Source organism: Tachypleus tridentatus, chromosome 1, assembly GCF_004210375.1.
Source record: "Tachypleus tridentatus isolate NWPU-2018 chromosome 1, ASM421037v1, whole genome shotgun sequence".
In the NCBI taxonomy this organism is placed as follows: domain Eukaryota; kingdom Metazoa; phylum Arthropoda; class Merostomata; order Xiphosura; family Limulidae; genus Tachypleus; species Tachypleus tridentatus.
The window spans coordinates 51,025,511-51,041,356 of NC_134825.1; the positions used below are offsets into that span (position 1 = coordinate 51,025,511).

At 31.2% G+C, this 15,846-nt stretch overlaps 1 protein-coding gene across 1 annotated transcript in view; it reads left to right on the plus strand.

Moving 5' to 3' along the window:
• Positions 1 to 15,846, plus strand: part of LOC143248542 (dynein axonemal heavy chain 5-like) — a 173,131-nt gene that overhangs the window by 110,962 nt on the left and 46,323 nt on the right. Inside the window, 7 exon segments of the mRNA XM_076496978.1 lie at positions 2,725 to 2,867; positions 5,607 to 5,741; positions 7,756 to 7,878; positions 9,941 to 10,154; positions 11,075 to 11,184; positions 11,717 to 11,880; positions 12,309 to 12,431. Coding sequence (XP_076353093.1) covers positions 2,725 to 2,867; positions 5,607 to 5,741; positions 7,756 to 7,878; positions 9,941 to 10,154; positions 11,075 to 11,184; positions 11,717 to 11,880; positions 12,309 to 12,431 — 1,012 coding nt within the window.

A 15,846-nucleotide genomic window follows, 5' to 3' on the forward strand; every position in this document is an offset into this window, starting at 1 on the left:
ACAAATTGCACTTCTGCACATCTTTTTTTTTTTTCCCATATCATATTAATTACCTGCTTCTAGGATGAAGAGCATACCTATTCCAAAAGTTGTGCTGCACCCAGTAAGTGTGCTTTGTTTTCATCTCAGAGCAGACCCATTCATTCTGGGCAGTTGTTTTTCACTTAGTTTCAGTTTTTTGTGTGCACACTGGCCCCTCCACCTTTTCAATGTGGGATTTCAGCTTTCTGTGAGAGGAGGTTAACATTTCTCTTATGCTGAAAAGGTATTTCTGATAGACAGATTCCTCCACTCAACACTTGCCAATCTTCCTCCCCACTGCTGGTGTCTTCTTTTTGGAGCTTGCTAATTCTTGAAGGTGAGGACTGAGTGTGAGTAGTAGAGGGAACATGCTGCACCAGTGTGTGTGGTGCAATATTACTGATGGAGCATAGTGACTTGATATGTATGTATTCAGAAGTGGCACGAAATTGATGGAGTAGAGAGACTGGTGCGCTGATCACAAAAATGTTTCAGAAATGCTTGGAGGGCAGAAGAATATTGAGATAGTTTTGTGTGAAGGGAAGTTCCTATCGGAAAAAACATTTTCAGTGTAATAAAAATGTTAACCAAAGGCCATTAATGGATGATTTACATATATTGAAAATCCTGTCATTGGCAGATATGCTTAATATGTTTTTAATGATTGCACCTGCTTAACATTGTTTGTGCTTTTTGGCTGATATATTTATAACCAGTGCCCTCATCCTCAATATCAAACAATATTTTTAAACACAATTTGTCTTTGTACAGAATGAAATTTTATATTAATTTTGATTGTGTTGTTTTATTATGTCTTGTAAAATATTTTTCATCAATCAACTGTTTTTTTAATAAATGTTTATACAAAATTTCTTTTTTGTATACATATTTATTTTTTTAAATCTTATAAGGTTAGTCTGTTTTTTAAGAATTATATGGAATACATTAAAATGTAGTGAAGTAATTTTTGTAGCATTTTGATAATAAAATATAAAGATATACTATTGAAATACTAATTTCTTAGCTGTTAAAATATTACCTCAACAGTTTATAGGACATTTTTTATAAAGTATTGGAAATAATTGTGGAAACAATGAGGTAAAAGAACATGGAAGACAAATACTGTAGGAGTGCCACATGTTTGTCATGTGAAAATGAATCACACTAGAATACAGTCACATCATGATAGTTTACACAGTGATGAGTTTGTCACTTAACCACTCAAAAAGTGCGACCCTAGTATAAAGCCTATAACATTATAGGCAGTCATACCATGCCTAGTAATAGTAAAGTAAGAGTAAAAAAGGGATACTGCTTAGTGTAAAACAAAAGTCTCATGTACAGAACATTGTAAATATAATTTTATTTTATTTAGTATTTTCTGTGATGATGTTTTGTACCATTAATGAATTCACCATGTAGTTGCCATTACCAGTTGTTTGTGACTTTTGTACATGTAATGCTTTTACATCTTTATTACTGTAAATGTTAAGTAGAATTCAATATGTAATTATTTTAATGTTTTAAATATCGAAATACACATGGATTCTACTGTATTGCAAAAATCTAATATTAAGAAATTGCACTAACAAAAATCTGAACTGAAGGCAAATCATGATTTACAGAAGGCTGAGCAACATTATATAAGAATGATTTTAAAATAAGTGGAATGGCAAATACGTAAGCCACATGACTACTGCATCTGATATAAACTTGGGCTGGAATGGTATGTATCAGAACTAAATGTTTATGTTATTTTGTTTTTACTAGATAGTGTTGTACACTGAAAATTAATTGCTTTTGAGAAAGGTATGTAACAGCCCTTTCTAATGCAAAGTATTTATACACTCAAGTCATAGAAATGTGTTTGTATTTGGGATTTAGAATTTGCAAGATCAGAATATCTTTTACATTGAAAAACAAAGGAATTTTATAAACTTGAAGCACCAGAGCCATCCAGAAAGAGACTTAGAACAACCCACACTCCAGTCACTCTAGGTAGATGGTGGTGTCCTATAATGGATGAAAAATCCTCAAAAACAGAGGTTAATGGCAAAATATGTCTACATGTCATAGGCAACTTTGTGAAGCATAATCAAAAAGAATATCTACCTGAAAAAATGGCACAATTCTGTAAGAACAAATTAGTTCTGAGATACACTTGTTCAATGATCGTATGCCTCAAAAAACTGGAGAATAAAATTCACTTAGTTCATTAGATGTAATGCCAATGAATTCCTTTGCTGAAATGGGCACTGGGAAACTGTATTACATTAGATAGGTGTAGAAAGTCAGCAGGGAGGATTGATGTACGTAGTCCATGACAGTCTTATAATGAAACATTTTGAAATGAAAATTATACTGCAAGGCTGTTGTTGAAATGCACAGTCATCACATAGTGTGTGATAAGGTGTAGCAATGTGGACTGTAACAATATGGAGAGGCTCCAAATTCTTTTAATATAATGTACTCCACTTTATTACAAGCTTAAATAATTTCTTTTTCAATTTAGGACAATTATTTTGTTTATGTTCATTTTTTTTTATCTTAAAATTTTCAGTATCAAAATATTAATGACACTTTAAACATTTGGAACATTCAGTTTTTGGTGCAGTTAATTTTTAGTAATTTCATATAAACTTAATGTTTTTGACATATTTTGTACTTGTTTCAATCTGAGAAACCTGCTTGTGATGTATGTAGGAGAGTGGGAGCACTGGAAAAGCAAAGTTGAAGACTATATCTATCCTGACTCGTATACTCCAGAATACAGTTCCATACTTGTACCAAATATTGATAACATTTGTACTGGCTTTCTCATTCAGACAGTTGCAAGACAGGGCAAGGTATATGTGTTAACTCTTAACTAGTTTCAACTAAGTACAATAGATTTGAATTCAAAATATTAATTACTGAGCTTATAATGCATATTTTACTTCAAAAATATAATACTGTATTATATTTGCTACTCATTTTAGATATGCAGTTGTGATTATTATGTCAAAATTATACGTCTTATTTTTATATGATTTGTATTTCAAAAGGGACTTTTCACAGAAGTATGTTGATGCATATTTTGTGAAAAACGATGTATGCATCTTCAAACTATAAATGGTGCCTTTATCACATTATCTAAATTTTGATGTTCACGAGACCAAATTTTTGTAGTCTCTAAACTGTGTGAAGCTGAATCTGTAAAATCTGGCTTCTTGACATACACAACAATATACCAGACTTTACTGTTTGTGTCTTAATTTCTTAATATTACTGTAAAGTAAAAAAGGTTGTTTTCACATATTAGTTACTTGAAATTTTATATTTATTGCATGGTTTTGCTTACTTTTTGGTATTAAGAGATTTAGGGCATTGCAACTAATTTCTAGAATATCTATGAGATTCATTCACTTATATAAATAATGAAATGATCAGGAACTGATAGTTTTATGAGACAATGCAAAAGTTTTTCTGCTCAAGAATTGATCTTTCTCACATTAAAAATTAAAGATGGTGCACTTATCAATATATATACACACTCAACAACAGTTTTGAAAAGAATGACTACTATTTTATTTATGATGAAATGCTAATATTAGGCCAATTACATTTTTAAACACTATATTCTTAATCTAGTCTATTAGGGATTTTTAAGAATTAAAAAAGTGTATACATTAATGACAAGAAACCCACTTGAAATAAAAATGTATCTCAGAATGACTGGTATGGGTATTAAAACTTATTGATAAGGAGAGAACTTATCAATAAGTGTTAATACTCGTACAAGACGTTCTGAAATACAAAAAAGTGCATAGCTATATTTTCTGATACAATATGTTACCTCTCTCTTACAAATAGCTTTCCTTGACTTACACTGCCCTCTTTATGTGCATATATTTACTTGCCATTATTCTTGATACTCCCATCTATTCTCATGTATTCACATGATACATCTGCAACTCTTCTATGTAGTCCATAATCACTTCTTGATCCAGTCATACTGCTAGGATATGTTTTAGTTCATGTTTTCCTACTACTTTGCTTTCATTGAATAGTTCAATCAGTTTTCTTGCTCAATTTTGGTATATCACTCAAGATTTTTTTTTCTGGGCTTTTCAAGAAAATTTTTTTTTTCAGTTTTTACCCTTTTGTAAATCCTTTTGGGGTTTCAATTCTCCTTTTTAACTGGTTAGATCATTCCTCATGATCTCACTCTTCCATGTCACAACTACCAATATTGCTGTGATTACTATAATTGATCCTGCTACTGCTTCAATAACATAATGGTAACCTTTATTGGCTCAGGAAGTACCATCTCTGATTTGAAGGGAGTTGGCTACCCTTATGCAGCCTTCTGACTAATGATTGTCCTCTCATATGTGGGGATGAGGAGATTGGCAGCCTGTTTTAATTTTTCCTTATCTCCCATTTCTTTTGATTCTCCACATACTTTTCAGTCACAAGTTAGTGGGAGAGTATCTTGTGTGTTCTTCTTCACCAGGTAGAGGGTGTTGATGCAGGTAAAGTTGGGCATCAATTACATTCTGGAGTTAGTATGCAACATGACCCCCACGGCACCTGGTTGAACATTTTTTGGAATATTTTCATTCCATGAGTCAAGTCTCTAATTTGTCTCTTTATAATACTTCAGTTTTTTTTCTCTTATCCTTAGTTTTTCCAAATCTGGCATAAAAGTTTCAGTTTTTCATTCTGGCATGTCTATCCTCTTCCAACTTTTTTTTTTTACACATGTCTCCTTTGTTGTTGGAACATGTTGGGTGGAGATGCCCTTTAATTTCAGGTGCATTTGTTTTCCACCTCATTGTGTGATTTGCACATGACCTCTTTTCTGCACCAGGAGGTTTTGAGGGGTATTCATAACTTCTTTGACACTAAAATTGAGTTAGCACTGTAACACACCTACCTTTTTTCTCTTAACTTCCTTTTCCTTCATGCCATACTTAAGTTATTAATGTGTCTTTCCAGTTCTGGCCTTGTATTCTTGTGGTTTGTCATCAGTTCTTGGGGTACCCTTCTAGGGACGACAGACAATCTTGATGATAATGTTGTGGCCTGATATGGAAATAAACTTAAAACTTTTGTCTGACAAATTAAAAGAATTATGCTTGAATGATTAACATGGCAGATGTTGTAAAGATTGAAACAAGGTTGAAACTTTTTGTATCCAGTCTTGACTGTTTGAATATTAGAAAAAAAAACGTTTGCAAAAAGTACCAAAAATACTCTTAAATTCGCTCTTCATATTATCTATAGTTCACCAATCACAAAATTAGATAATTTGTATCTGGGGGTAACTCTGCTTATGTAAAGTAGTCTCACTTGCACACACAGGGTGTTCATGTAGAATGTACCATACAACTGTCCAATTAAAAACTGTTCTCTGTTATAGAAAGTAACACTTAGGATTAACTTATTGTGGCCTTGACTGGATATACTATGTTCTGTATTAAAACCTTAGAAAAAATATAGAAGAATGGGCTACATAATACCTGCATATACCACCTTTGCATAAAGTGTAACGTTATATTGAAATGACTGATGTCTTTCTAATTTATACTGCTTATCTGCAGGCTGCTTTACTTATTGGTGAGTCAGGTACTGCTAAAACAGTGATTATCAAGGGGTTTATGAAAAAGTATAATCCAGAAATTCATCTTGTCAAAAGTTTCAACTTTTCCTCTGCATCCACACCTCTTCATTTCCAGGTATATTTTTATTTAATAAATAATGTTTTTGTTTATGTATTTATAAGATGAAATTGAGGAGTTAATTGTGAACACTTAAATGCCAGTAGGTATCATAAAAATACATTTTTGTGGTCTTGTAAAAAGAAACAAGATGCATTTTTGATGTTGAGAAAGAAGAGTTGAATTAAGAAAAGCTCCATATGGATGTTATCAGTCTGTTATATTTATTTCTTGTTAATTTCACATATTCCATTCTACAAGTCTTCAAAAAATAATTATTTTTTAAACAAACTGCAGAAATCAATATCAAGTTTTTTGTTTGTAATAATGAAAGGTTTGCTAACCAAGAAGTTGGTTAAATCTTACATGTGAAAGACAATATTAAATTTAATATAAGAACTTGGATTTATCTTTTGAAAGAGATTTAAGTAATATGGTTTGATGAAATGTAGTGGTTTTGTATGACTTAATTATAAATCACACATACCCTGGAGAAAATAAAATGGTGACAACTACAGTAAATCTTAAACTTGTATCTTACTTCTTTAACACATTTCATTAAATTATCAGTAATGATAATGATAATACAGGTTTATTTATCACTGTTCATTCATATTGTTTAATGTACTTGGAATAAACATCCTGGCATTCAAATATATATGTATATAGATAATAAAAGAAACAGCTTCAAAACTATCATATTACTTACATTAATTATTAATAGGCAGTTAAGGTCAGGACTTTATAAACAATAATGAACGTAATATTAAACATTATATACATAATATTCTTAAAATTATTTTAAGAAGTCCACAGTCATGTCCTTGAAAGTCATAATGAAATTGTCTTTGATGATGACACCCAAAAGCATTTGGGATATCCCATCTATCAGACAAAATTCAAACATAGTTGAAAAACTAGTAACCAGTCAATTAAGGATGCAGAGGTAAATGCTTATACCCACAATGTTTCAACTTCTACTGCCTATTACTGTTTGCAGCCAGTTGTGGGAAGGCAGTTACCCTTAAAAGTTCTAATAGTGCCAAAAGTAGAAATATAATGAAACCACCCTAAAATATTTCTACTAGAAATATTAGTTATTAAAACTAATTTTTCTAATTTTTGGCTTAATAGATGAGGCATACTCTTAGTTATAGTGGCTTGCAAAAGTATTCATCTGATCTGATTTTGATGAAATGTAAGTAATGTAAACAATTTTTTTTAATGATTGCTAACTAGTTTTTCATCTTCATTTGGATTTTATCTGATAGATGGGAGGATATTTTCAATGCTTTTTGGTGCTATCACCATGTGCAATTTTCATTATAAATACTTGGTTTTATTTTACATTTACAGAATGCCATGGCTGATATATCATTTGTTCCTTAAGGATTTTCTAACTATGTTTTTCATAGAATAAAAATCTTAAGTAATTTTTTACATGAATTTCTAAAGATGCATTTTTTGTGTATTTATAACTTGCTTTGAAGATATTATTTATAACCATTTAAAAATACAGCAACGTGAATGCATACTATAATTATTAAAATAATTTTTAATATTATCCAACTTTATTATAAATAATCTTGAAAAAATATTTAGTTTTTTTCTGTCTATCTTTTCTCTAGGACATATTGGTGAACTTAAAGAAACTATAACAGTTTCGTTATTACTTTATGTGCAGTTGATCACAAAAAGCAATAAATTAAAAAATATATATATTAGATATGATTTACAGTACTAATGTCAGAGCTACCTCAAAATTAAAAACAGTAGTGATTCTACATGATTATAATACTGTGATGATATTCTTGTCTTATACATTGATTATATTACTAAGATTACTACATGTAGTCTAGTTTTTTTTGTGAACCTCATTGTAAGGAACACTAATTTCACCCAAAATCTAGATAATTATTTTTCTGACTATCACATGTTTGATTTCTGCAAATGAATTTATAGAATGTCTTATTATCTAAGTACTGTACTACTTGATGAACAAATTAATATAAATATTCACATCTCTTTGCAGAGGACAATAGAGAGTTTTATAGATAAAAGAATGGGTAGTACTTATGGGCCACCTGCTGGAAAGAAAATGACAGTCTTTATTGATGACATAAACATGCCACTTATTAATGAATGGGGTGACCAGGTAATAATGACAATATATGAGTATGCTTACTTCTATTATAAGATATTTTAGTATGGATATTATGTTTAAGAAAGAAAGAATAATATTATAAAATCTATAACAAAACAATAACCCTGTTGTTGAAATCCATATATATTTCAGTTTTATTGGTTATTAAGCCTAATTTTTCTATTTGTAAGCTTAATAAATGAGGCATACTGTAAGTTACAGTGTCTTGCAAAAGTATTAAACCAAAACCAGTCATGTCACATTTTGATGAAATATAAGCACTGTAAAATATTTTTTTTGATGAACTTGTTTTTATTAAAAACTCTGGTGTTCAAATTTAACACTGTTATGTGTGAAGGAGGTTGAATGTTAACAAAACCTGCAAAGAAAATATATAAATTAAAATTTGCTGGTTGTATAAGTACTCAGCCTCCTAAGGCACTGCACATAACAATATAATTAATTATTTTTATCTTAGTTTGTCTACCTGCATGTGTTAATTCACTGATCAGTTTTTAATGCTGCCAAAGTTGCCCTTTTTAAACTCATTCAGCACAAGTTCACTGAGTTACCTTAAAAACGTAATTAAACAACTTTAATATGAATGTATTTTAATGAAATTAATATTATCATGTGCTTTATAAGTTAACATTTTATATTATACAAGTTTTATTTCTTTATTTTAAAAGGAAACATTTAAAACAGTGATTAAAACTACAGGTTTTGCTGTCTGTGATTTGCTTGTGGTTGCAAGTCTAAACTATACGAACTATTATATATAACACTGTAAGAATAGAACAAACACTGTTGGAATACAAGGTCAAACTGAAGTTCCACCTGTCTTTCATTAATGTCTGTAAAGTTTCCAAGAATTTCTCAATGGGGGTTTTACATTCTAATATTTCTAAGCTTAAGGTCAGCCACACCCACTTGCAAAGTCAAAGCTGTGAAAAATTGAAGTTGAATGACATGCTTACAACTAATTAAAGAGGAGATTTTGCATTATTCAGTTATAGCCTGCAGAAACTTCTACCAATATACAGATACATAGCATGAGGTAGAAAAGAATCGTAATTAATTTGTTCTGTTGAGGTGTATGTAGTGTTTGGCAAGTGGTTCTTGCCTTGAAAGTATTAGTTTGCTAAACACTTAGATTGCATTTAGGTTTTACGTTTATATTTTAATCGGTCATTTGTTTTTTGTGTTTATAAATGCATATTTGAAAATTTCATGATTGTATACATTTAGCTTGATGTAGTGTGACTTGTGTCTAAGCAAGGTGGTGTCATTTGCATATGCAAGCATTAGTAAAATAGTTTGTAGACAACCTTTGACCTGTAATAACAATTACAACTCTGGGGTCAAGTTGGCAGGAACAGGTTGGTAAACCTGCATCAAGAATAAAAGACAAACTAGAAAGGAAAATTAATAATAAACTCAAATGAAAAGATGTGAAATTATGCATATGAGAAAAAAGATTACAAAATAATTTTAAATATAATCAATTCATTACACTGTATATTGATGATAATGAGTTAATGACATGATAGATAAAATGGAAAATAAAATATAAACATTTGTTTTAAAAACATTTTATATTAATTTAGGAGATTCTAGAGATTATGCAAATGTAATTTGAAAAATGTAAGATAATAAGTAGCATTTTTATACTCAAAATGAATATCACATTGCCTATGAACTATTCAAAATCTTAGTGCATGTAAATGCATTAAATAATAATCGTTGTATTATAAATAGTAGAAAAAATAAAAATTAAATGTCAGTTTACTAAAACTGCATAATCATAGGATCATGCAAAGTGGAGTTAAAACTATTTCATCAACTAGTTTCATGTTTATAAAGAACTTTCATGAGAGTTGCATATGTACTTACAATGTAAGTATGTCATAGTCATATGGTTACTGCAATAAAATATTAAGATATTGCTTTTTATTTTCTTTGGAAAATGTTTTATAAAATAATTTGTTATGGGCAAGTAAAGTAATCTAATAACAGAAAAGAAGTTATGGAAGCAGTATTATTTTAATTGCTGCAAATGTCTTTGTTTTTGTAGGTAACCAATGAAATTGTGAGACAAACAATGGAGATGCATGGTTTCTACAACCTAGAGAGGCCCGGAGAATTTATTAACATTATTGACATCCAATTTCTTGCTGCTATGTGTCAACCTGGAGGAGGTCGAAATGACATACCTTCACGCTTGAAACGGCAGTTTGCCATTTTCAACTGCACCCTTCCATCAAGTGCATCAATTGATAAGATTTTTGGTACTTGTGATAAATATTTACATTTTTTGACAAGTTTACAAAAAATAGATTGACAGATATCAGTTTTTTTTTTATTGTGTTTGATGGAGAAATGGCACATAGTAATGTACTAATGTCTAATGTAATTAATAATAATTGTTTTGCATCTCTGTCTATTATTATATATTAAATGACTCTTCCTATTTAACTGTTAAAAATTGATTATTTTGCATAATTAAAAACTAAATATGTAGTTTTCAATAAAACTAAATTTAAAACCATTCATCCCAAGAAAATACCACATGTTAGGTCAAATGGGTAGTGCAATTGTATTTAAAAAAAGTTACGATGTGTTCTGAAAGCTTTTTGATTAATTAATTATTGAGTAATAATTTCAAAATGTGGATAAAATTAAGTACTGTTTGTTGTAAAGGGTCATAATTTCAATTGACAGTGTTTTTACTCCTTAATTACTCTTTATTTGACAAAGGCATTAAGTTATATGATATAAACTGTCTTGTTCTGTAACAGTAGCCTTAGGATTGAAAGGGAGAAATTTATTTTTAGTTTTTAGGAAAGATATTTAGTGGTTCATGGTTCTTAAACCATAAGTAATTCTAAACCTATTCTTACATTTCTTTATTTCGTAAGAGTAATGTTCTCTTCCATAGTTTTATTTTTTAAGGTGTATATCATGTACACCATATCATAAGATTAGGTGTAACATTTTGAATAGTAACACACTATACATAAGTTTTCTCTAGGTTCATTTTTTGTCAGTACCAAGCTTGTATAAATATATTAAATTTTGAAGACATTTTTACCACTGCAAATTAGCTAAATGATTGACAAGCTTTTCAAATAAAACATTTAATCTCTATAGATTGCATAACTTGTCATGTATGAAAGTGTTTGAGACAAATATCAAACAACATTTGTAGGCGTGATTGGATGTGGTCATTTCTGTGCAAAAAGAGAATTTTCTGAATCTGTACGCTGTTTTGTGACCAAGTTAGTACCATTAACAAGGATTTTGTGGCAGCTTACAAAGGTAGGTGCTGTTTGAAATTTTGTTATATGAATCAAGTTTTTAATCTTAAAAACATTTAGAACACTTACTCTTTTCAATATTTTGTGTATTTAGTAAGTAGTATTTGTAATTTAATGATGTGATTTTTAAATACTTTTACCATTTTTAATGCAAGCATATTTACACAGTACTTTTGAAAGAATGTGTAAAAACTGAATATCATTTTGTTTTTTCATTTGCTAAAAAGGATTACCTTCTCCAGGTGTCCATGGGGGCTTGGGTACAGACAGCCCATTATTAAGTTCTGTGCTTAACTTGAAACAAATGAACAAAAAGGATTAGTCTTAAATAACTTTTAAAATCTAATATCTATGTGGTATTTGACAACACAAAGAAGAGTAAATATTTTTTACCTTTTAATGGATTATTTTTTAATTTAGGTGTGTATTTTTCAAGTTCCAAGTTTTGCATTGTGTTTCTAAATTTAATTGAATGTATCTTTTCTGTAGTTTAATATATTAATTAACTTCATATTTTTGTGTGTTTTTTTCAGGCAAGCTTACTTCCAACACCAGCAAAATTTCACTATATTTTCAATCTGAGAGATCTGTCTCGTATTTGGCAGGGAATAATTTGTACTCAGTCTTCCGTAATAAACTCTCCCAACACACTCTTATGTTTGTGGAAGCATGAGTGTTGTAGAGTAATAGCTGATAGGTTAGTTGCAGTAAATTTTTATTTTCAGAAGTTTAGTGTTTATATAATGATATTTTGTTTCTGTCATTAAAAAGATGTATTTTGTGGATTTATTGATTATTTCAGCATCATACTGGAAAGTTCAAATTCTCATCTCTCAAGAATTATTTTGTACAAAAGAATATTAGTTTAATTTACCATGAGATATCTGTATTAAAAAGAATCAAGCATTAGTTAACTAAATATTAAGGAGTGTGAACAGATAATATTTTAAAATGTAAAATAACTAGTGTTTATTCTTAAAACAAAAAAAAATATGTTGAAGTCTATCGCTTTTATAATTTTTAATCTTTATTGCATTTGAATGAAGAGTTGAAAATATAGACACATTATGTTTCAGTGAAAATATGCATATTTACTAAAATAAAACATTGTTAATACTTGAACAGATTCACATCTTTGAAAGACTACACATGGTTTGAAGAAGCAATGAAACAAGTAGTTTCAGAGCATCTTGGGGAACAATATGTGCAAACAATTCAACAAACGAAGTATTTTGTCGACTTTTTGAGGTTAGTTCTTAATTGTGAAAGTACATTGTAATTAAATTAAATTTATCTTGATTTTTACTGTAATGGAATTTCTGTTTTAACTTCTAGTGAATCAGAAGGTAGTGACACTAATCGAATAATTGGTATATTCATGACTTATGATATAATCATATATGCTTTATATATTATGCAGATGAATGATTTATTATAACATTGGCTCCTGATGAGAAACATCAATTGAAAACTTGTAACATTACTGTAAAGTAAAAGCATGAAGTTTCTAATCAACTAAGGAAATTGTTCCTTCCAATAAATTACATTACCTCTCCTCACATAAAAAGTTATTCTCATTTAAAGCTGCTCTTTATATACAAAAAACGTTTTTACATGTACTACAAGCCTTTTACTTCCCTTCCATTGGAAGTGATTTATTACAATATATCTGTCATGCAACAATCCTCCACCAATAAGAGTGTGACACACCCTCATTATGCAAGTGACTCCCTCCATTCATTTCTACTTAACTATCTCTTATCATTTGGAAGTGCTCATGTTTTTGCTTTTTGTGTGCTTTGCATTCATAAAATTAAAGTTATATTTCAAAAGTGGATTTATTTATGGTCATATTGGTGATGTTTTTTACTTTAAGTTCATTTTCCAGTCTTTATTAATTTTTAGCACATTTTTGTTTCTTTCATAATTTCAAATGAATTCTCAGGTTAACATTACCACTTTGGATATCACATTTTCTATGAGCATCTTTTTCACAAGATGCAGGTGAGGATAACTCATTGTTGGATTTAACTGTGATTGTTTGTTGAGAGTTTGATTATTATATGGCTCAGTCACCTTCTCCTGAATTTGTTCCACTTCTTTGTGAACAACCTGAACCTGTTCATTCAGAAAAACATTTTGATAGCCTTTTTTCTTTACTGAATTTTGCCATTTCTTCGTATTCACCTTCTCCAGAGTCAACTAGGCTTAACTTGGAATTTGTAGATGTGATTTCTCAGGTATATGATGTTTTATCCATTTTTTCTATTTTATTATGATCCCCATCCTTCTTTGTCACATGATAGTTCTTTCTCTCCTAATTTAGCTTTCCAGCCCTCCCTGGATATTAGTGTTCAGGCTAAGCATTTTGTTTCATAATTATTTAAAAGTGCTGGCATGCACACAAACTATGGATCAGTTTGCTTTGGTTCATCGTCAAGTTGACTGTTCATTTCTAGACTTTTAGCAATTGGGTTCTGTTTTACTTATTTGGGACACAGTTCCCAATTTTCCGGTGTGTTTAACCCATGCCCAGGTTTTACTTCTTTGTCTTACCCTTACTTGGCTTTTCTAGTATTTATCTACCATACCTCTCTTTTCCAAGGTAATACATTTAGATTCAGAGGGTTTTTTTTTTTGGGGGGGGGGGACAGCCTCTACCTTATTATCTCCATGTTGGCTCGTTTGTTGTCTTCGGCTTTTGCTTTACATGTTTAACTTATCTGTTGTTGGGATCCTCGTGATGCAGCCTTGTCCCATGTTTTGTTGCTGACCACTTAGCTCAGGGATTTACTTATAGCTCCTTTTCTTCAGTAATATGTTTCCAACCATGTATCCAAAACTTTGGAAACACGTGTGCAATCTGTGTGTAAACACTCTACTCTCTTATCTTTGGTAACTCGCTTGTTACAGTTGGAACCACAACAAGTCCCTGTTCTTGTTTCCTGTCCTATTCCTTCTAAGCCCTTATCTGTTTCTTCTTGCAGGTGTTTCACATCTCATTTTTATTCGATATGGGTGAGCACACCACCAGTAGTACCTGTGACTATCCAGTGGGTTCTGGTTTGGTGGGAGCTTGATGGTACAAATTTGTTACCTGTTGGTGATTTTTGTCACAGATCAGTGGGTTATTTAGGTTTTATTGCCCCATCTCCCTTATCTTGGGTACCCATTTATTTCCTTCTGCATCAGGATCCCATCACTAACCAACATCTATCTGAGAGAGTACAATATCTTTTGTTTCAACAGGCCATCAGAACTGTTCTTCATCTTTCTTCAGTTATTATTCAAATTTGTTTATTGTTTCCACAAAACCTGGAGATTGTTAGACTGTAATATATTTATCCTGCCTCAATCACTTTATCTATCTCCCACGTTTTATCATAGATTAATTTTTCACCCCGAGGTTGGCTTTTTCTCCAGGTTTATGGATGATGAAGATGGATGTCACAAATGGGTACTTGCATATATTGTTATCTTGGTAATCACAATCATATCTTCAATTTGTTCATTGCACAGTGATTTATCAATTTCATGCACAACCATTTAAGTCTGCTTTGACCCCATATGTTTTTTTTTGTCAGGTGGTCCAAGTATTTACTCATTACCCACATGCTCTTGAATTGCATTTTCATCATTGTATGGATCACTGACCACTTTTAGTTTATTCTGAACAGGAGTCCACTCGTCAGCTTCTTCTGAAGAGGGCTCAAGTTGGGTAGTTAATCAGATTGGAGAAGTACTTCCTTCAACCTACCCAATATCTGATTCATTTGGGTGTTTTTTTCGACACTCATCTCAGTCAGGCCCAACTTTGTTTGATGAAGCTTTCAACTTACTACACTCTTATTGTGCCCTTTATTACAGCTCATAAAGTTCTATTGTTTTGGGGGAAGTGGTCGCCATGGCAGTCCTTATCCTCTTCAGTCATGCTCATATGCAGGCAAAGCACAAGCAATGGAATCTTTCAAGGGATCCTTTGATGGCTTGTATTACCCCTTTTTCAACCTTAGTCGATGATATGCAGTAGTGATTGGACAGGACCCATATGTCGGCTTCCTCTTTCTCATTCAGATTTCATATTTTTATCGATGCATCCCTTCAGAGATGGGGAAATTGGTTGATTAACAGGAGGCTTCAGGGTGTTGGTCTGCAGCAAAGAGGTGTTATCATGTCAAAACTCTGCATCTTCTAGCTGTATATTAAGTTTTGGTTCATTTTGTCCATCTGGTCCTTCATTCTCTGGAACTTGATGTGAAACGATATGATCTTCCTTTCTACTCATGCCAGATGGCTGGGTTTTGAATTGTAGTTGACTCACTAATGATATGATCCTCTTTCCTATGGATGTTGTTAATTTGTTGCCAGGTTTTGGATTGTAGTTGACTTGCCATGTATGGTATGTCAAGCCCTAGCTGCTCTACACCCAGGGGCACATCCATTGCTTTTACACACTTTTATAATTTATGGGATTTGATTTCATAAATATTGCATGGTTTTGATCACTATCCAGCCATATTGCTCTCCTACGTAGATGTGCTCCTCTTGTTTTCCACCGATATATGTGACATCTTTTTCATATGGGCAAAAACTATACATGACTCAAAAGTAGTGTGGTCTCCCACATCAGATTTTTGAATTTGGTTCTCTTATTTCGAGGAGT